At 42.6% G+C, this 22,061-nt stretch overlaps 1 protein-coding gene across 4 annotated transcripts in view; it reads left to right on the forward strand.

The window, feature by feature from the left end:
- Positions 1-314: 314 nt before the first annotated feature.
- Positions 315-22,061, forward strand: part of slc6a9 (solute carrier family 6 member 9) — a 46,088-nt gene continuing 24,341 nt past the window's right edge. Inside the window, exons 1-2 of one of the 4 annotated variants that reach the window (XM_076162138.1) lie at positions 315-447; positions 8,962-9,248. In XM_076162138.1, coding sequence (XP_076018253.1) covers positions 9,219-9,248 — 30 coding nt within the window. In that variant the 5' untranslated portion in view covers positions 315-447; positions 8,962-9,218. Of the gene's footprint in view, positions 448-1,734; positions 1,857-8,961; positions 9,249-22,061 lie in introns of those variants that run through there. The other 3 variants (XM_076162140.1, XM_076162137.1, XM_076162139.1) reach the window with 3 other exon arrangements.

Consider the following 22,061-nt stretch of genomic DNA (forward strand, 5'->3'; position numbering starts at 1 on the left):
CACCACAGACTATCCAGGAGCTCACTGATGCCCTGATCCAGGTCTTGGAGGAGATGCCCCAAGACACCATCCACTGACTCATCAGGAGCCCAGAGAGTGCATACAGGCATGCAGGGGCAGTTAGACGGAGGTCGAACTGTCTAATGGTTATAGTCATTACCTTGCAATCCAATGAGCAATGAACACTGATGATATAAACACCTCTCTTTTTCATTACATTTTTTGGTTTTAGTTTCCAAATCAGTCAGCATTTTGAGTTACACACAGAAGGAGAAAGTGAAACAATGGCACAATGCCATCACAGCAGGAGTAGTATAAAAACACTTGTACATGGAATTGGGATGGGACAGAACAATGCTGGATGTGTGTGGACGTTGGCTCCCAAGAGACTCAGAGACTCTCAGGCTCTATTCCCAGATCTGCAGGATTCTTGGGGACTTAAAGTAGGTGAGTGTTGACATATTGTACTCATGTTGATAGACCAAAGACATCACACACTTTTATGATGTCTGGCATGTAGAGCCAAATTCCCCCTCATAAATGATTCTGTAAAGTTTATATATAAAAATGTATTTTAATATAATAAACTGCAAAATATGTATTATACATATATATGTGAGATAATAAATTGATAAATAAATTTGAATTATGTGTGCTGATGAGAAGAGCCATGACGTAGAAATCCTGCAAAAAATAAATAAAATAAAGTAATTGTTATTAGGGGGAATTTCGAAAAAGAATCAATGAAATTAGATTATGACCCCACACTTCGTTGTCGAATGTTTGTGGCACTTAAAAAAATAGAGATACATACATTTTACTTGTGTAAGCTTAATCATGCAGTCTGGGCATTACCACCTGTGTGTCTGAGCTAAAAGAATTCCGACAGATTTTAAATTTAAGGACCCCCCACTCACTCGGAGCCTCTGCACCCCCCTCACATGCAGCCTCCCTCCTCTCTTACCCTGACCACCGCCGCCTGGAGGCTGCATGCGTGTCTCCTCTTCCGCGCTCGCATCTCGCCACAAACAAGGTAAAAGCCTCCCTCTACGTATGGCCGCATGCTGTGTTCCATTCCACGGACACGGGCTATCAGGCGTCATCTAATCATTGTCATCTCATCCTGAGCTCCACAGAGGCTCCTTCCTATCAGCCGAAGCTACCACACCTGTCTGAACACTGCATTCTGCTCCTGACTGCATCAACATCACACCTCAGTCTGTAATCAAAAACATTTAATCTCGACCCACGGACGCATTTTGGGCCAAATCCACGGTGGCATGTTTGAAGTGGGAAATATATGAGCGACATGTGGATTCATTCGTCCACTCAACACGCGTGGGTATGTGCGTTTTTGTCCGGATCCTCTGTACACATGACGGATCGGGCAAGAATACAACGAGAACTGGGTTCACCACAGATCAATCATTCCTGTAGTCACATCATGCGATCCAGTCTGCAAAAATGACATCATCTCTATATGTATCTTTGTATACATATAGATGATGCTGGTGCCGTAAAGCCTTCACGTGATGTAAAGTGTTAATTGGTGTCGTTAATTGCGCAAATAACCCCAAACCCTTCATCATCTGACAAACTCTGCAGATAAGACAAAAGACGTCTGACAGGTTTCAGCGCTCACACGTTGCCACACGCACGCGCACACACGCACGCACATGCTCGTCTGTTTTGGAATTGAAGGAGGAGCTTAGGGGAGGAGGAGGAGGAGGAGGGGGGCTGACCGGGTTTTGACTAAGAGAGGAAGACGCGGGGTGATGCAACGACCCTTACGGCTTTCAGTCAGTGTATGATATCAAACCCAGGGGTCAACACCGGAATCCACGGCAAGACCCACGGTGCGTGATGTTTTATTGTTTCTGATTAAAAATTACGCGTGTGGGATTTCTGGGCTCATTTGCGTTTAAAGCGTTAAAATTTCTGGCACAGGCTGTAAAGTGATGATTCGCCTAATATTATGAGGCTACGAGGAAGAAAATACTACTGAATAACGTTTTTGTTTACACATTGTAAAGAGTATGTAAGCCTAAAGAGTTTGACAGAAGTTATTATGACGGAGGCGCGTCAGAAAACGACTTAATCTGAGCTGTGTGAAACACGTGGCTGGGTAATTTCCGATGCAGAAGTACGACAGTGATGGAGGAGAGGTCACTTTACCCGCATTTATAGGTTATTAAGTGGAAAGTTTGTGCGCTGTCTGTATATGAACGGACGACACATTCTTTCATGATAAACTGTTAGGTGTAACATAACAAACACTTAACACAATCAATATGTAATTCATGCTGTGCTTAGAACAAACTACATAACTGGATAACGGATAATCATCAACAACTAGATTTTACTGTCATTACCTTGCAATCAAATGTTGAATTAACATGAATGGTGTAAACTAATTGTATAGGGGTATTACTGCCGTCTTTTGCTGGATTTATACCTGTACCACATAAACATATGGTTATCTGATTTATACCGTATGTCTATGTGGATCTTTACTAAACCACACCTGTTGATAGTCCATTATAGACACAGCTCTCTTTTTCATAAAGATTTGTGTCTTAGTTTCCAAAAACACTGGCCAAGAACTTTAATATTGAAGGTCCCATGTTTCACCATTTCCTGTGACACAAACAGAAAGTGAAACAATGATACTGCATGTTTGACGCGGAAGCCTCATTTCTTTCAAGCAATGGGAAATACAAAATCCTCCAGGCAGATTTAAGAAAGCCTGACCTTGAGCACAGCTTTAGTAATATTAAAATAAGCCTTTTTGCTGAAATTGGGAGCTCACGTCTACATTATTCTGGGACAGAACAACGCTGGATTTGCGTGGACGTTGACTCTGGGTTCCATTCCCACTCTGCCGGATTCTTGTGGACTTAAAATTGGTGAGTGTTGACACATTGTACTCATGTTGATAGACTAAAGGCATAGTTTTGCTTTGTTTTAGCCTTTGAACTTTCAAACTGTCTCGGCATCACTGTGTTTGTATCAGTAGACATATAATTCAAAAAACAATAAGCTGACAGTATTGTAACCAAGATATCTCACTAACTGCCCTATTATTTATACAACAGGAATTCCCCAAAACCTGGAAGGACCGTGAAAACCTGAAGATGTGGCTTTGCAGTATAAAAACAAAGTCACAGATACCAGCATCGACTCATTCAGTTACTAACGGCCATTGTCATCGGAGACTTCCTACCTTACGACAAATTTGGCTGCCTAAGTAGTTAAAGTACAAACTTACAAAGCTATGAAAGGGAGTCTATCTGAGAAAACTTTCATATAGACATGTTAGTAGTAAATAACTTTTTTTTAATGTATGGATCTTTATTCTTTATACAATAATATTGGTAGTGTTGATGTTTGTAAAACTCCCATCTGTCCTTTTTCCGGTGAATACACATTTAAATGTACGTATGTCAAATGTTGTTGTTGTTGTTGGTCATTTCCTGGTCACATGCGGTTGAAGGTAATGAATCCAATGTAAACACGCACAGGAACATTTCCTAAATGTTGAATTTTCTAAAATGGACTGTATTTCATGACACAAGCAAACATCGTTCCAAAATATGACTTACAATAAACAGGGTGAGCTTTGGTTGAACGCAGGGAAAGTACGCGACACACAAACGGCTCACTACACTGACAAAACCCAACCTCTGTACATTCTGCATCCCTGAAGTATGTTTTGATTGGAGGAATGCCGCTCATTGCAATACCGAATGAACAGACACATGCACACACATGTGCGCTATCCCAATTATAAGTCACATTAAGTATGAAAAAGTAAATGCATGCATGTCGTTTATAAGGAAAATATTTGGCGAATTATGGAAAATAACTCCACACTTCATGCTAGAACCTTGTTGATGTTAAATAATATAATAGATAATATTTTATTTTCACAGTTTTTCCTTGTTTCCTCCTGATGAAAAAATCTGCAAAGTGTGTGTGTATATATATATATATATATATATATATATATATATATATATATATATATATATATAATAAATATAATAAATATTTTTTATATATACCTGGGGAGGGTGCAGTATTTTCCTAGAAAAGTAAAACACGAAATGAGAAAACAGGAAGCCAGAAAGGAAAGGTGGAACTGAGGAGGAACTGTAAATCGACAACAATGATTGGAAACTGAGCAGATTACGACAGTCAATGCCACTGTTAATGATTCTCTACACCAGCCCTCAAGTGAGCATACAGCCCTCAACCAGAGCTCATACTGGCCCAAAAAATTGAAAATGTCTGGTCCAATAGGCAAACCAGGCCAGAGAGAAACTGACATTTTCCAGCCCCACCTGTGATCTTAATTAAAGACAAATATTTAGCTTTAAATATCACTACAATTTTTTACAATTATCAATTGTAAGGGGTATCAATAATTTTGTCCATACCATTTTCATTTGTTGTTTGTTTGTTCTTACATCCTTTGAATTGACCGGATCCAAATGACTTGAGTGAATTTCAACTTAATTCAGAGAACATTTCAAAAGTATATTTGAATTCGAATGAAACCAAAATTGGCAGCCACCTCTTTATGTCTAGGTTGAAAAGGAACTTATCCTAAACCAGTAGTTTTTGAGGAAACCATGCATGAAAAGCTGTGTTCACACTTCAATTTCATATCGGTCACTTAAGCATGAATGAATGTCAAGACAAATACTTTGGATCTGACTTAAACAGAAAAGTGGCTAATGTAAAATGTGTGTGTTTAAAAGAGCGGCTTGCTATGACTGATTTATCATGGCTGGTCACCGTTGCGGTTAAGGTCATTGTGGCTTGATGTGCTGTCTTTGAAAAGCAGGTTTGCGGCCCTAGATTGTTGGCATGGCAGCAGTTGTCATTATAAGGAGACATTGTCAATGTGGTAGAGAAGGTTTGCAAAAGGAGAGAGAGAGTTTCTGAATAGAATATCATTTTGTGGCACGTGAGAGGAGAAAGTGGATCAATCTGCAGTCTCCCAAGTCATGCCAAAGGAGTACTCCAGTTACTGGAGGAGCTTGCAGATGATCTGGAGCCAACAACAAAGCAAAGCCACGCCATCCCTGCAAAATGTGTTGTAGCTACAGAACTCGCAGGCTGCCTTTTCAAATACGCTGTTCATGTTCCTGGTGCTGAAAGCTGTGCTGGGTTGAATCATGCACTATATACAGTATATATATATCCAATATATCCAAACCGAGCATCTTAAATAGCAGCAGTGCATTCAAGTCAACGCAGAAAAAAAAAAAAAAACTGTCATGCTGAAAATGCCAGCATAATACCGGGTTGGTTCCTGCATTGGGTCATGTCGTGTGTGAATGTGCACAGCACTGATGTGCTGGGAGTTGCTGTTTCTGTCCGTTTTTATTTCAAGAATGGCTGCAAATTGCGGAAATGAGGGAGCTCCCCTCAGTCTGTGCTGAGGGCACCAGCTGTCTGGAAGCTGCAGTGGATTGGAGCTAAATGAGCGGTCGTACACTGTTTTATATGAGCTCCACTGCTCTTTGAACGTTTCCAATGCGCCGTTCTGATTCAATTAGATCACAAAAAACGTTTTCTGACGTAGAAGATTAAACATGAATTATACAAACAACGGCAGCCTGTTTGTTTTTCCTCTGTTGGCTTTTTACTGACATCTGCTTGAGTGTCCCTTGTTCTGTTTAACCTGGCATAGCAGTGTTATGTTATGAATAAGTGCGACAGGCGCAAGATGGCATTATCCCAGCACGTATTTGCATGTGTGTTTGTTATGAACCAATGGGCCAGTGGGCCAAGGTTCCCTGATTTCCACTTTGAAGATAAGACAGGCGTGTTTGTTTGTGTTTGTTATTGCAGTAGATAGAATATCTCAATAGGACCTTGAATTTTGGCATTCAGTGATGTATGAGTTGGTATATTATATAAGAACATGATGTATACTATATCTTCTCATTTCCTATGCCATCGCATGTTTAAAGAAGTAGTAGTAGTTTGTTTTGGACAAAATGTCTTGGACTGTACTTACCCTAAAGGACCTTACAATGACCTCACATTCACCCATTCATACTATGCAAGACATCAACCTGCACATTAGGAGCAGTTAGGGGTTCAGTGTCTTGCTAAACAACATTTTGACAGGCTCTGTAGGAGGAGCCTGGAATTGAACCAGGGATCCTACAAACAGGGACAAACACAGGGAATCCAGGGGGTCCACTGTCCCCCACTGTCCTCTGAGGACAGTGGGGGACAGCGGACCCCCTGGATCCCTAGATAGTCATGTGTTACCTCTATGACACCTTTTTTTCAAGTAAGGCTTCCTTGGTAGGGCGTTTTGTGAAGCAGGCTTACACCATGCCTCCCAGATCATGATATCATCATAGGGCTAACAAATGATGTATCTCACTGACTGCTTACTTGCTGGTGCATTCTTACAGAATACTTTTGAGTACCATCTCATCTTACTCGTCTTATCTCTGGGGAGTGAGCGAGTGAGTTCTTCTATCAGGACATAACAGACTCCACTTGTTGAGTCCTAATCGTACAACTGCATATTGTCATTACTCATAAAAGCAGGGGGCCAGGGGGTCTTAATTTCAGTGCTGTGCATACTATGTAGATGTAGAGTGACAATTGAGAACAGCATATAAGATAAGGTGTTTTAGTCTCTTTTAGATTTAAAAAATGGTGTCTAGTGAGTCTCAGTTCTGGCCTATGTGTTCCCCGTTGCTGTTTTATTCTTGATGATTAACAATAATTAAGAAATATTCGCTAAATAAGTGAATTCTCCATCAGTTCTTGGTGATTTTCAGCACTTTGTTTAATCAGGCTTCTGTTAGAGCCATAACAAATTCACATGGTAGTTAATGAGTAACTATATAACCCCCCATGATACTGATGCCTTACACAACACATAGGAACACTTTCTATGCTTCACCTAATGTACATGATTTGTCACAGTATCGAACTAAAGCACGTGGAGGTTGATTACTATAGTTATCTTTACACAGTCAGACAGTGATTTATAATTTAAATTGCACCATGGTGTGCGAGAAGGAATCCATAAGCTACGACAGCAAAGAGTAATGACTACAACGTTTGTGTACTGTGCTTATATGTGTGAATCCTGGCACCTGCAGATTTATTTCATCGTTTTATCTTAAGATATTTATCGCGGAAGTAGTGTTTTATGCTATGAAAATAATATAAAATGTGCAAATGAATGTAGTACAAATTATTCACATGGTCACACAATTATTGCCTCTCACATTTCAGAATACAACTGCGCATGAGTGACTTTGTTTTGCACAACACAACAAGCAGCTGTTCTGACAGAAGCCATTCTGCATATACTCTGGACTGACATGAGACCACTGTCAGTGGTGGAAAGTGCAGGAATCAAAACGGTGATTTACATTTGCAATCGGGCTTACACTCTTCTCTTCTGGACTCATTTCATGGAACTGATAGAGAGGAAGTACAAGGAGTAATATAATAGTATAGGGAAATGTCATAAAAAGCCACCAACAGCAAAATTGCTCTCCCAGCTGATGTGTGTGTAAGTGAAGTCTACCTTAAACTCAAGTTGCTCTTTATCATTATAAATGACTTACATACTTTCACGTGTCCTCTTCCATTTTCCTCTCTGTCAGGAAAGAAATACTAATAAGTCCTAGGAAATGTGATACACATATGGAGTAGATGCATAAGGAGACAAAGAAACGGTGACTTGAGCTTATGACTTATACAGTCAGGTCATGTATAGGTGGTGAATAATAACGTTAATGGTGATGAATAATTGTGTTCTGTACCAGAGTGATAATAGTGTAGCCAAGTCATTAGAATGCACTCTCCAGAACTGAAGAAGCCTTTCGGATGAGAGGTGCTTCTTCAAGCTTTCTTGGAGTCATTAGTCTGGTATAGCCTGTAGATCTGCCAAGTAGGACAGATATTGTTGCCATTTGTGATAGAACTTATCGGTGTGTCTCCTCAAAGGACTTTGTTTAAATGTTTTCAATACTCTATCAGTGACATGCTTGAGTTACCCTTTTCATTATGTTTTACATCGTTAAAAAAGCCTCAAAATCGCATTCAAATAGAAACGGGTCGCTGATGCAAACAGTCAGGATGACTCTGTACAAAGTTGGTTTCTATTCGATTTTTTGCATGGCTCAGTAGAAGTATACATGATCATTATATCATGGTCATAGTTTCAAAAGAGTCCTCCTATTGTGCAAATGCATGGAGAGGGTTATGTTCACTATTTACACGCCTGAGTTATTTATTTACTCATTCAATCTATTACTTGAAGTATGTTTATGTTGATTTATACCATAAAATGTATTGCCCTTAATCGCAGTGAAATTGAAGTGTACAATGTGAAGTCTCCAGCCTGGTAAACTGTACAAAGAACTTAACAAAAAAAACTCAATGAAAATCCCTTATCCAAGTAACTAGTAACTATGTGAAAGTACAAACTATTCCAGGTGAGTTTAAGTCAACCGGAATGATTTTCGGCCAAGTTTGTGTCTGTTTTCAGTGTTCTTTTCCAGTTTGGCTTTTATACAGAAGTAGTCAATGGGCAGCCTAAACGATCCCTCAGTTAACCCTCAGTTAATCTCTTTACACAAAAGGACACTCTGTTATGGCTCCTGCTCTGCTACAAAATGCAAATCTGTCGCAACATTTATTTGTGAACAATTTCTCATTTAACTCTTTACCTTATTTCTAACATCATACGTAATAGTTTTATGTCGACATCTTGGTAATCAGTGAAGTCTCAAAGATCACCAAAGGGCTTGATTTTATTTTCTACCAAGAACCAGGTCATGCATGCACAAAGCCTGAGGAATTGTTTTGAATGTGATTAAGGGGACAAGTAACTAAAAAGTGTTTCCCCCTCCCTCTCTCTCTCTCCTCCCTCCACCCCTCTCCACTTGTCACATGTTCTTTTCACAGCATAGAAAAGTTTCTGGATTAGGGCAGAATTAACACAAAGCAGCGACGCCACTCCAGCTACACTCTCGAACAACTGAGAAGCGGCAGAGGGGAAACGAGACAGAGAGCGCGACACGTCGGCGCGAAGACACTCGAAAGCCACCTCAGAAAACCTCAAACTCTGATCCCCAGAGGTCGAAGAGTCTGCCACAGAGAGAAGCCAAGGCAGAGAGAGCAGCAGAGAGGCAAGGGGATCTTTGCCAACAAGGTCCTGAAGGATGGAAGATAAACAGTTTTCTGGGATCCTGGTAAGTTTTATTCTTATCTACGGTATAGAGTGTAGCAACACACACACACCGCCTCACAGAGATGATGGAGCCACAGAAACACAGACAGCTGCTGGACCCCCAGTTGAGCTTTCATTGACCTTATGTTGATCAACCCTCTGACATTCCTTATTTCTTCTTTATTCCAAAGACATGGTCCTTTTTATTTGTTGTTATGTGGTTGGTGATACACATCTGTCAGATCTCCTTTCTATTGCTGTTTTACCGAGTATATTGTGAAATTTTTAATCCTTGGTCCTTGAACAGTTATCCCACATTTTAGTGGTTGCAGTTGAGTTTACGTATTGATGATCAAGCAATCCAGAATGGAATGACACATCTTAAATTATTCAGCAGAGTCTGGATGCAAATGAAAAAGTTTTGTAGGAGAGAAAGAGCTCACACAATATATTTACATGCACACAATACTCACATATACATAGACAGAATTCAGGGTAAATCCACTGTTTTCCCGGACACACGATGCATTGCTCATTCCGATTATGTGTGGAAATTTACACGATGGTGGTATGTAAGATTTGCAATCTCATAATGTGTCGAGTTATGTTTATTTAACGTTTCAAAAGGATCTGTTTATTCCCTTGATCTGTATGCGGTCCTCAATGTGCATCCAATGTTCACAGAACACCAGATCAGGAGCAGAGTCTAGCATTCTGCGTTAGATGTTCTTTTAAGACCTCCAACCCAAGGCAAACACCATCATCCCCACATGTAGATTTCAGAAAACCTGAAGGAACATTTTACACGTTGGATCTCTCTAACCAGTTGCCTCTTTCTGAGGTTGTTGCAGTGTAGCAGCTGAATCAGAGTCTAATCGAAGTTTTGAGTGCTTTTCCTTTTTCAAAACACTTTGGATTTATTAGCTGTGAAGCACTTTGTGACACTTCCTCTTAAAACCCGGCAAACAAACAAACTTGACTTTACCTTAGTCTACCTAACTTATAGAACAATACGTAAAGTATCCAAGTCAGGCGTACATTGGCAGTAAATAGAGGTTTGATGTCATTGGCAGTCAGGTCACTTCTCTCTCTTTCTACCCCCGGACCTTCTGTCTATCTTAAGACAACCATAAACACCAACTCCGAGCACCAACTCTCCTCTGGCATTCTTGTTCGTTTGAAGCTCCGCTTTCCTTCCCCACTGACATTTTTTTCCTTTGTCCTTTCAAGATGCAATCTGCATCTGTGCTTTAAAGGGGGAAGTTATCGGTCTTTCCTGCTCTCTTCTCTCGCTCCCTCAAAGTGTTAATAACGTGAAGGTGTTTGGAGAATGGAAATGTGGTTCTGGATTTTTGTTTGTATCTCAGTGATTTTGCTACTGTTTCTTGGATGGGGGAGATACCATTGATGACTAGTATTGTTTTGCTGTGGGTATCTGCCCGTGTTTGCTGCATGTGGGGAAAACCTCTGTATATGACAGCCAAGGCAAGTTAATCTTAGGTAACTGGAGTAGTAAAGTGGTACTTGTAGTAAAAGCTAGAAGACGTTTCACATCTCATCTGAAAAGCTTTGTCACTGGTGGGGATTCCCAGGATTCAGCTTCTGTGGAGTTGTAGTCAGATGTGGATAGTGACGACAGTCTCTGGGGTTATCAGCAATATTTGATTTGATTTGGCTCTGGCTGTCACAGTAGTTGGGGAAATACTTTGTTTGCTCTCTGTATCTGGATTTTAAACATCTACTGACAGAAGGTTGTTTGAGGGGAAAGAAGAAATGATTTGGATATTGAAATGATTTCACATTTAGCTAGTGAATAATAATAGGGCTCAGCACTTCACCAGAGGACGATGGGAAATGAAAGGTGTTGTTTTTCATTCAGTTTAGGTATCACAGTTTTTGCTGAAAGTAGGGCAGAGGTGAGTGCCGCTTATCTGTGATGGTAAATAAAGCCCAGAGCCGCTGCAGTAGTGTCAGTGAGAGCCACTCGTCCCTACTTACACACAACTCGCCCCTTGTGATTGGTCATCTCCCTGGCGAGGACAATTGTCTTCAGCTGTGCGAGACAGTGATGTCGGCCGAGCCTTAGAGACGTCAACAAAGAATCAAAGTGTGTTTGTGTGTGTGTGTGTGTGTGTGAGGGAGGGCTTTATGTTTGGCTTGAGAAAGAGGGTGAGTTCTAGACATTTATTTCCCATTGTCAACTGTCACTGCCTTTCCTTCCCCTCCTCCATCTTCCTCCTCCTTTTCCATCTCATCCTCCTCATCCTCACTTTGACATTCACAAAAATGGTCGATTAACATTTTTAGTGCGTTATTATTGCACGCAGAAACCACCTACGTTTCTACCTCCCTTGGTTTGGTTTCACTTAGTCCCTTAGAGCTTACATGACCGGTTGGTTAAATTTATTTATACCGGTCCAGATGGTTGGTGGATGGACCTGTCACCGTAAATTGAGGGATACACAGGCACTCACTTCCTGCTACCGCTTGGCTGGGCTGGTAGCCTTCTGCCGGGAGTCTTTCTGTCCAAACTTTATTCCCCTACTCATTCAGAGGGAGTTTGTCTCCTCAATCTTGCTGCGATGTCTTTCACTGCCCTGGAAGTCTCCGCTTTGACTGAATGGATGAGCAGATGGTGCCCTGGCACAGGTTTTTATTGGTCTGATAGCAGCCTCTTTGTTTGCACTTTTTTATGTCTTCCTACTTTCATGTCTGAAGGTTGATGTGAGAGGAGGAGGAGCTGGACTGTGGTTTTGCTCGTTTGTCTGCCCAGCACTATATTCATATGTCTGCCTGTGAATTCCTTCCTTCCTCCATATCCTGGTGGAGGAAGAGGTCACCTGAAAGCAGTTACTAACCAACATTTAACTGATGCCATGAAATGCTTTATTTCAGGCTGGTAGTTTGTGATATTGTTATAATAATAAGGATATTGTTGGGACAGTATTGAGTTGATTTTTCCTCCAACCTTTATTTAAACAGATACTCTCAATGAGCAACCTGATTATAACACCATGTTCACATCATAATAGGTTGAAAATGAAAAGTTAACTCTGAGGAACATGCAGCTCTGCAAGCATTTCTTCAAGGGATACTACGCATACATACTTGTACAATGGTGGAATCCTGGTAATTCCATCCACCTATATACGTAGACTACCATTTTCTGTCTTAATCATCAACAGGCAGATAACCTGAGCATTGATTGCATCTAAACATATAGTTTGAGGCCGTTTTCACACCGGTAGTCAGTTCCATGTTGCATTTCCTGCTTGCTTCTGTCTGGGTTTACACAGAAAAAAAAATGTTGTGGTCCTTTCTGAGTATTGATCAGAGTGTTCGTCTTTTACTCCATATACCACACAGGCCTGTAAGTAGAAATGGCATCTTACTGTTGTGGAAAGTCCCATGGTGCCTTACAGGATGTGATGCCTTGCACAGAGCATGTACAACCACATGATAACACTCTACATAGAAATGTGAAAGTTTGTCTATTAGAAAGTTCAAACTGAGCTCAGCTTGGAAACATTTAGTTTTTTGACCCATCAGTGAGAGCTTCAGGGTTAAATAGGACAGAAGACAGGTATCGCCTAGCAACAGGAAGATCTTTCACAGCAACATTTGAATTGTGATTTTCAACAACCTTTGCAAAACATACACACTATAATTAATGCACAATAGTACAAAATGACATTTGAAAGAAAAATATTATAGGAAATTCTGTTTATTGTCGTATGTAGTAGTAGAACAACACAAATGTTTTCTCAGCTTTGGCTGTGGAGGAGGTGTGACCTCTGATGAGTGACCTTCTACTTTACTCCTTCATGCTCTCTCTCTCTGTCTCTCTCTTTCCATCTACCCCTCTCCCTCTCTCTCTCTCTGTCCTTATGTAAGAAACATATTGGGCTGCCAATCAGCCCGTTTAGTTAACAGCAGTGCTCAGCAACCATGTTGGATGCCTCTGGGCTGGGGGTCTCACAAACAGATGTGAACTGACAGAGAGCAAAAGAAATTAAAAACCAGTGAGGGGAGGTGAGCGGAGAGAGTCAGACATGTTTCTGATTGCACTACACACACATACAACTCCCACAACCACGCACGCACACACACACACAAACACACACACATAGGCTGAATGTGAGGGTGAACAACAAGCGGCCGTACAAGGTGCAGACAGCGCCGTCGGCAGCTACTGTGGCGAATGTACAATTGAGGGACAAGAGCCACTGAATGCCAAACACGTCCACTGCTGGGCACTTTGGTACCCCACCACCACCCAACCACTGCGTGCATGTGTGCACTTACACACACGCACACACACACACACACACACACACATACGGTTAATAAAGAATGCCAAAATAGGATGCCATTGTGTTTTGGACCTTTAGATTTCATTTGAAAAAACCTCTCAGGCTGAAAGTTTTATTTTTCACATTTCCTTCCTCTCGCCTTCTCTTCTTGGTTAATGAGTCGTCCTCTGAGGTCAAGCAGTGACGTTCTGGACAGGGCTGTGACATTGTCTTGACACAACAGGCCTCTTAAATCTCCCCTCGTTCCTTTTACAATTATTATCATTTTCAATGCATTTCCAATTGAGCTCCTTTCTAAAGCCTTTTCAGAACCATATTTAGGTAATTTGTTGCGGTTGAACCCAACCTGCTCTTTGGCTCTGTGTGGTTTGTGTGTGCTGAATGGCAGCTATAAGCCTGGGACGAGGGGGTGTCAGCTTTTCTCAGGGCTGGACGGTTGTCTCTCTTGGAGACACACCTCCCCTGTGTTATTTATCACTTTTATTCCTCTCTTAGTTTCTCCCTCTCTCTACATTGGAGAGCCCCGCTCCCTCTGTGGGGAGAGAGCAGAAAGTCAGCTGACAGCGTTCAGCTTCTGCCTTGAAGGGAACTGAAGAAGCATGAGGAAAAACCCCAGGTTTTGTTTCCATATCACAGTTTGACAGTTTTTGTCCATTACGTGTGTTTACGTAAAAAATTGTGATTATTCTTCAAATCAAGCAGTGCCTTTGTGTGGCTTTTCATAAAATAGTCGTTTCTATGCTAGAGTCTCTATGATGGATTACAATGCTGCTGTGATGCCAGTGTTTCCACACACACTCCCACCCCCCCACCCATATGAGTAAACTAAAACCAAATTAAATTAATTAAGTGAAATTAATAAAATACCTGTTCCCACACTGAACAGAAGAAGTTTTTCAAATTAACAGTTAAAATGTCTGAAAGCTTATTTTCCACTCCAGAGAATTCAATAAAACTTCCTGGGCCTGCTGCAGGAATATGATACATTTAAACGACCAGAAGTCAGTGTTTATGAGTCACTCAAAATATATTTTCAAAATATATTTAAACTAATTCCTTATATTACCTATAGCTATACGATATATTATCCATACCTCTCTCTCTGTCTATATATATACAGTATATGTGGAGGTGTTGTTTAAAAATGATTGCCGTCAGCCAATGTTTCTGTGTGTTGCTATGTTGTCAGATAGATTTTTGTAAAGCAACCCTAACGGATTTTGTAGAATATCGTTGTTGGTACTATTTAGTTATGCATTAGAAACTCTGTGACCTTGATCCATCAAGCAGCCCTGCAAGTGGCTCATAGTTGATTGCAGCGAGCGGTGGCTTTTCTGACTGATGCCACGTGAGGCCAACTCCACTCACATGTGCCTCACTTTCATCCCTTGCAATGGTCCCATATGTTTGTCAAAATGTGTATGTTGTGTGCTTTTTCCTGCCTGATTTGTTCTCAAGCATTCTCTCCAATGAGCCCCGCGCTCCCTGGGGGTCTGAGGCGAAGCCTCACGCTATTTTTACAGACTGAACAGCTGGGGCCCTCCTAGCCAAAGTAGTGAGGGATGAGGGGTCGGGGGATGGGTAGAAAAATGATTATGGAAACTTCAGGTTAAACCAAGCGTTGGGAATTTCACTCTATTCTCTTTTATTTTCTAGTCTCTCCTCTTTCTCTGTGTCATTTCTCTTTCTCGATAGAGTCCACAGGTCAGGTCGTGTCCAGTTCAGGTCAGCGGACAAACATCTCTCATGCTTTTGAGGACTGTTCATCATTCCATTTAACACCTCTGTCCAATCTCTTTTTTATCTCTATGAACGTTTTTAGTTGCATTGCAACTATATCCATCCTATGTTACCTCACACACACTTTCTCTCCCCTTTTCCTATTTAAGAGCGAGCTGTTTAGGATGGAACACTGATTTTCCCTCCAACTGCGCTTCAAAACATTCTGTCCTTTTGTTGCTGTGGACAAAGCCAACCTGCTGTTGCAAAACTCAGCTTTTGGTGTTTCTCTCCTTTTATTCTGCACTGTGGCTCACGCAGTGCCTGTCCTACTGCGACCCTAAACCCTGTGAAGCTCTCTCATCAATGCATTTTGCTTCTTATTTTCTGCTTTCTTCCTTTCACCTCTCATGATATTTTCTGGTCTAGCTCAGTTCTTTCCTCTTTGAGCCATTCAGAGGGAAGAGTGAAGGGAAACTAAGGCTTATAGATGCCTCCCTCAGTCCTGGCCCGTTTTCACAGTCAGCTGTCCCATCACAGGCGTGCTGAGCTAAATAGAGGTGATGGGATATTAAGTTAATTGCTCTAAAGGACTGATATAAAGATTGAAGTGGATGTAATAGGTCCAGGTCTGGCTTCCTGTGATATTAGCTTTTCAGCTTGATGAAGTGGGAGTTTCACATTTTACAATTTCAGTGTCACAGGGGACATGTAGTGTTAATACTTCAAATGTTTTATATTAATAGTATTTTATAGTAATTGTAACTACAAAACAAAGGTCAGTACATTGTGCCCTAGAGTCTTATTCCCCTACTTTTGTACAAGTGGCGTAGATGTAAAACACTTGGTACGTCCAGCTTGGTTGTGCTCAAAGTTGGCAGTGTGGGAAGCTGGCAGAGGGATTTAGTCCTTGCGGCTCCACTAGTGACTCCTACTGGTCGGTCAGGGCAGGATAAAGAGTTGACATCTTGTGTTTTTGGAAGTTTTACCTCCAGCTGTTGAGTGTTGGAGGATTTCTGTCTTTTTGCACTAATAGATATTGGCATTTCTCCGAGAACTAAGCCTCAGGAAACAGACGACCGTTCTGACCTTTTCTTCTCCTGTGCTGATCTCTGTCCCTCTTGGGTGTCCTTGTTGTTTCCCTATCGCCTTTTCTATTTGCCTTGTCACTGCTATCGATCCCTCAAGAAGGGATCCTCCGAACATTCATAAGAACTCCCTTCATAATAACCAATCCAGCCGGCTCAAGAGGAATGTGTGAATAGAGTTGTGGCAGAGTCCTGGTCCACGGTCCTGACCTATGTGAAGTTGTAAACACTGACACCCGCTTTGACACGAGGGGGAGGCGGGGCCCCTGCATAATTGAGTAAGCGTATAGGCTGTGTGTCACAAACAGCCTGTAGGCAATGAAACTGTTTGTTCAGGTTCTTACAGGTCATTTTACTGCTGTAGGAACAACAACAACACAACTAAACGAAACGAAACGAAACTAACAAAACCGAAACTAAAAACTAGGGAACATAATTGAATAGAGAAGAGAATGTAATTGGTTGGTGTGATTTCCATAGCAGCATCTGTCCTCTAATTAGTGTCAAATTACCAATTGTTGAGTTCTGAGTCTGATTGTTCACACAAAAAAAACACCTACATGATTTTCTATGTAAGAGGGCAATCTGAGGAGGCACTGTGTTGGTGTGTGTGTGTGTGTGTGTGTCTCTGTCTCTGTTTGTATCTATGTGTGTGTGTGTGTGTGTATCCGTGTGTGTGTTTGTCTCTCTGTTTGTATCCGTGTGTGTGTGTGTGTTTAAAGCCTCCCATTATATATGACCTCAACTACACTCTCCCCATCCAGACCTAAGAAGAGCTTGGATCCCTGTGTAGGAACTAATGCTCTCTCTCTCTCTCTCTCTCTGTCTCTCTCTCTCTCTCTCTCTCTCTCTCTCTCTCTCTCTCTCTCTCTCTCTCTCTCTCTCTCTCTCTCTCTCTCTCTCTCTCTCTCTCTCTCTCTCTCTCTCTCTCTCTCTCTCTCTCTCTCTCTCTCTCTCTCTCTCTCTCTCTCTCTCACACACACACACACACACAGCTCTTTGAAGAAGCAAGACCTTGTATGCCTTCAAGCTTTCCTTTATGTGATCTCCCGAGCCTCTTAATTTAACAAATATGTTTCATTTTAAAATCCGCACCTCTTATCAGAATACTTTGATAATTGCTAACTCGCCAATGAACAGGAAGCATAGTCTCCTTTTTGCAGGAGGGTGATTAGCCTTAGTGGAGAGAGAGGATGGGGCACATCCGCTGATTTTCTCTCTCTATCCTTATTAAATTGCTCATTTTACATCCCGTGACTCTACTGACCACTTCTCTGGCCTATGGGCCCCACACCCTTGAGTGTGGGGTTCACAGGTCAGCTATTTTCCAGCTCTGTGGCTCCTGAGCCGTCTCAATGGTGGACGGCTTCTCGCTCAGAGGGACGGCGTAATGTGTCCACTTACAGGGCTCTGTGGATCCCTCTGCCATCTGACAATTCTTACTCCTAGCAATATGACTCACATGCTTTGTGTTTAGTGTGCAAGGCTTCTTGGTGAAACTACTGAGCTGAACTGTGTAGCATAATGTCTCTGGAGGTTCTGGTCAGTGGATCCCTATTGCCTTCGACCCATTTTGTCAACAGAATGCAATGGGATCGACCTGACCCCATCCATTTCACTTTGGACTTTGAAATAGAAGGTAGAAGAAACATCTGCTCTCCATGTCCACTGCCGTCCATTTCCATCTCCGTTTAGAAGTATAATCAACGCTTCACTGCACAGCTTTGCCTCTAATAAGCCGGTTTAACACTCTCAAAATGTGTTTTTGAATATTCAGACGTCATCTTTTGTTGTAAAGACGAAGCAAATAGCAGCCAAAGTGGAGTCAGAGGTCCGAGACAATTATTTGTCTACGATAAACACATCCGCTTGCGTGACTCTTTGTTGGGGCCGTTTCTTTTCACTGCCCCTTAAAGGTCTCTTGTCTTTCCTCTCACCACGTTGAATAGGGCGGGTTCAATAATGATTCCTGTCTAGTATCCACGATGAGAATCTAACCCATGTACCCCTAAATTGACAGACAAATGAATAGCATCCTGTCTGTGTTGCTCGTCTCGTGTTAACACAACTGGAGGGCCTCCACTCAAGCGGCAGGAGCCATTGTCCTTGGCTATCAAACACTCGTTAGGCCAAGTGCCAGTTGCCTGTCAACTTGTGACTTTAGCACCACATCCTGTCAGAGAATCGGCACTGAAGGACACTGAAAGACGCCGTCTCCTTCTGCTGCATGAGTGATGTTTTTGTTGATCTCTCAATCACGCCGCCATTGTGAATCGCTTTTTGTGTCTTGTATATTCACTTTGCTGCCTTCTCCTCACTGCTTTTTGAGGCGGATAATCGTTTGCCATATGGCGGCAAACAGGCACATCAGTGTGATTGAGAAACAGAGGCTCAGGGTGGGGAGAGAAGAGAGGTTGAACGTTTGTAACTGTGGACACGTCGCAGGCGAAGGCAAAGGAGGAGGGTTATTGGCTCGACTGGTCTCTCGGTGTGACACGGCACAGGGGGGCATTGGCAATGTCAGGATGTAGAGAGGGACGAGGATTTGGAGGAGTCAAGTGCTGCTGAAAGGGAAGTTGTTGGTGGTCCGCAGAGTTGCAGCAGCTGCCTCTGAAAACAAATGGAAGAAATAAGAGAGACACAGGCCCGGGGGGGGTGGGGGGATGTGTGGAGGTGGGGAGCGGGTGGGGGGGCAGGGGAGTCCGGTGGAAGGCGTGTAGGCTTCTCAATTGTGGGCTCCTCAATTTTTTTTGTCCCCTCACTTTAATCTGTTGAGAGAAAGAGCGAGGGAGAGAGAGAGAGCTTGGCTGTGGCCCATAGGCGCTCCACTTTACTCCAGCCAGCTAAACTAGGAGTTCAATACCCTCCTCCGGACCCCCACCACACCACCACCCTCAGCCCTCCTCTCTCCTGCTTACCCGCTCTGTATTCAAGCCTAGGTGCTGGAGTGACAACAAGCCATTCATTGTGGAGGTAGAGGAAAGAGACTGTGGATCTCTCCTGTGTGTGTTTGTTTTTTTTTGTGTGGGGGGTGTTGGGGGTGCGTTTTCCTGAAATGGTGAAATACAACAGAAAAGAGGCAGAAAGAGTGGGAGGGGGTGAGCGAGCAAGTGAGAGCGCAAGGGAGGGAGGCATTGAGGGAGAGCTGGAATCACGGATGAGAGAGAAAGAGAGAGAGAGAGGGAGAGAGAGAGAGGGAGAGCTACCATGCCGAATGAGCAAGAGAGGCGGAGAGGAAGCGGAGCTCCATCAGATGAAATGAGGTGAAAGTAATTCAGGCATTAATCAAGCCAGGGCAAAAGGGAGGGTATAGGTTTTTTTTTTCCTTTGCCCCCTCTTTCGCTGCGGAACTGACAGGCAAGGTGTGAATGAAGGAGCCCACAGTGGCCAGCAGAGAAGCACCACCGGGTCACAGCGTCAAATCATGTCCGAGTCGAACACCATTGCCGCTTCCATCACAGACCAGGTCAGTCCTCATTTCAGCATGTATCATTTGTGTTTTGTTTTGTCTTCCAGAGGAGAGGGTGCTGATGTGTGTGCTCGTTTGGTTTTGCCTCAAACCGGCTTCTGTCAAAGACTTAACAACAGAGGCCATACCCCAAGTTCCAGTCAGATGTATATCTTTAGATCCTCATACGGAAGTAGTTAGAGGGAGTTTTTTTAAGAGGGAGTGAGTGTGTGTTTGTTGGACTATCAAAGCAACAATTGTTTTGCCCGGAGCTGCCTGGACAACGGTACAGGGTCCTGAAAGAATTGAATTCATCAAGACGAGCTATTGTCTCCGCCGCCTTATTTTTCGGTGATCATTCAGGGGGTCTGTGACGACTCAATACCCCCCGGACCACGTGAGGAGGGGGATGCAGCTCTTTAAAAACCCGACCACGTGTGGTGGCCCTGAAAAGTTTTTATAAGTAATTGCAGTGGGAAGTCCGGGGCAGCGCTGTGAGAGATGGGGTTGGTAAGGAAGTGGGCCGGTCCGCCGTGTGTGTGAAAGAGGGTGACAGAGTAGCGAAGCAGAAGTATTCAGAAAAGACCGATATTTATGTCCCCCACAATCCTACCCCACCCCCCTCCTCACTTTAATGACACACATTGGCACATACGTCGTAAACGCTGCTTTCTTTATTGACTGGCAACTCACTTTGAAACAGTTAAAGCCGGGGATGTGGCGGCACAGAGAGAGCTAAAACCAGTAATGGAAAGTACAGGTGAAGACAAGACGTTTGTGTTTGCCGAGTGTGTGCCATCGTGTGTGTGCAAGTGTGCATAGCGTATTTGTGCCAGACCTAGCTGCCGGCTTCAATCGGGAGCCAAGTCCTTGTCTCCCGCTTCCGATTGCGACTGTCAAAGCTGAGTCAGCTCGCTATAGCTCTGTAGGCACACACACACTCACACACACACACACCGTGCACACGCCATCATTGTGGCTCCTCAGATTGCTCACATACACAGAAAATCAGAGCTGGAATAGGGATGTGTGTGGTAGATTAATTCTATATTTAAAAGAGTGAGTGAGAGAGTGAGAGAGTGAGCGAGTGAGGTAAAGAGATAGAGAGCGAGAAAGAGACTGCATGCACAGGTGTGTGATTATAAATATTTTCCTTTTTTTCACACAGAGAAATAGAGCTTGATTGATGATGATTATAGGCTTAGTATCGAAGCTACAAGCTGTAATTATATTTTTGAGCATGGCCTCAGTCTTGTCAATAATTGTTTCCTGTAATAAAATAAATCTGCCAAACAGTCAAACTAAGTTATTCTATCTATATCAGTAGAGCCGCTTCAGATTGAGGTCCACAGTGTGTACGCCTTTGTCTCTGTTCTGTTTCTATGGCATTGCTATAAGCTATGAGTGGATCTAAATAGTAGTATGCATTTCGTAATTAATATTTAGCTTAAGGGTCTTTGCTTGCAAATGTTGTATTGGGAGCTCTTTCGTGTCCGTGGGTTTGTGTTAAACATTGTCAAACAAGGTTGCCCATACAACACAAACCCTGAAAGCTTTGCCGTTGATTGTTCCTTTACGTCTCTGACACGATGACATCATGTAACCGACACACCTGGTTAGACACACCCACCAAGTGCGAGCCGATTGATTCAGTGTTTGTCAAGTTTGCTCAAGTTGACATGGAATCGGAAAGAGAGGTCGTTCAGGAGGAGGCTGTAAAAAAAGCAACGACTACTGGCTCATTTTCAGTCAGTGTGCACATGAGTGCTGTGGATTGAAGTGCAACACCTAGTCAAGACATATTTTCCTTCATTTATGTTTTTTTCTGTTTCCAATTGTCACATTGTATCGCTTCTTTCTTGCTCCCATTTCTTAAGTCCCGTTTCCCATTTCCTGTCTTGGGAGTAATTGTTCTGACGGCAGACATCCAGCTCCGAAGCCATCAGAGCCCAGTCCCTTCATTTCCTGCGCGCTTACATGGGTCAAGTCCTTTCTTCTCAGTGGTGGACTGACCTCACTGTTGTTACCAAACCCGGGGTCATCTGTGATTTAAAGACATGCTTGACTAATAATTGCATTACAGTAATTAGTTTGAATGAATGTGGCAATTGCTTAGTGAGCACTTGTGATCGGCTCTGACATCCATGTAGTCGAAGAAAAGATTGAGTTAGATTATACGTGACATCTGTTTTGATCTCTTGTTTTCTTTCAGTTTCAATCTTCTGAACCACATTTTTACATAACAGGATGGAGAAAATCTCAACTGC

Source organism: Genypterus blacodes, unplaced genomic scaffold, assembly GCF_046128005.1.
Source record: "Genypterus blacodes isolate CSIRO-AG114 ecotype Tasmania unplaced genomic scaffold, CSIRO-AGI_Gbla_v1 ptg000120l_1, whole genome shotgun sequence".
Lineage (NCBI taxonomy): Eukaryota > Metazoa > Chordata > Actinopteri > Ophidiiformes > Ophidiidae > Genypterus > Genypterus blacodes.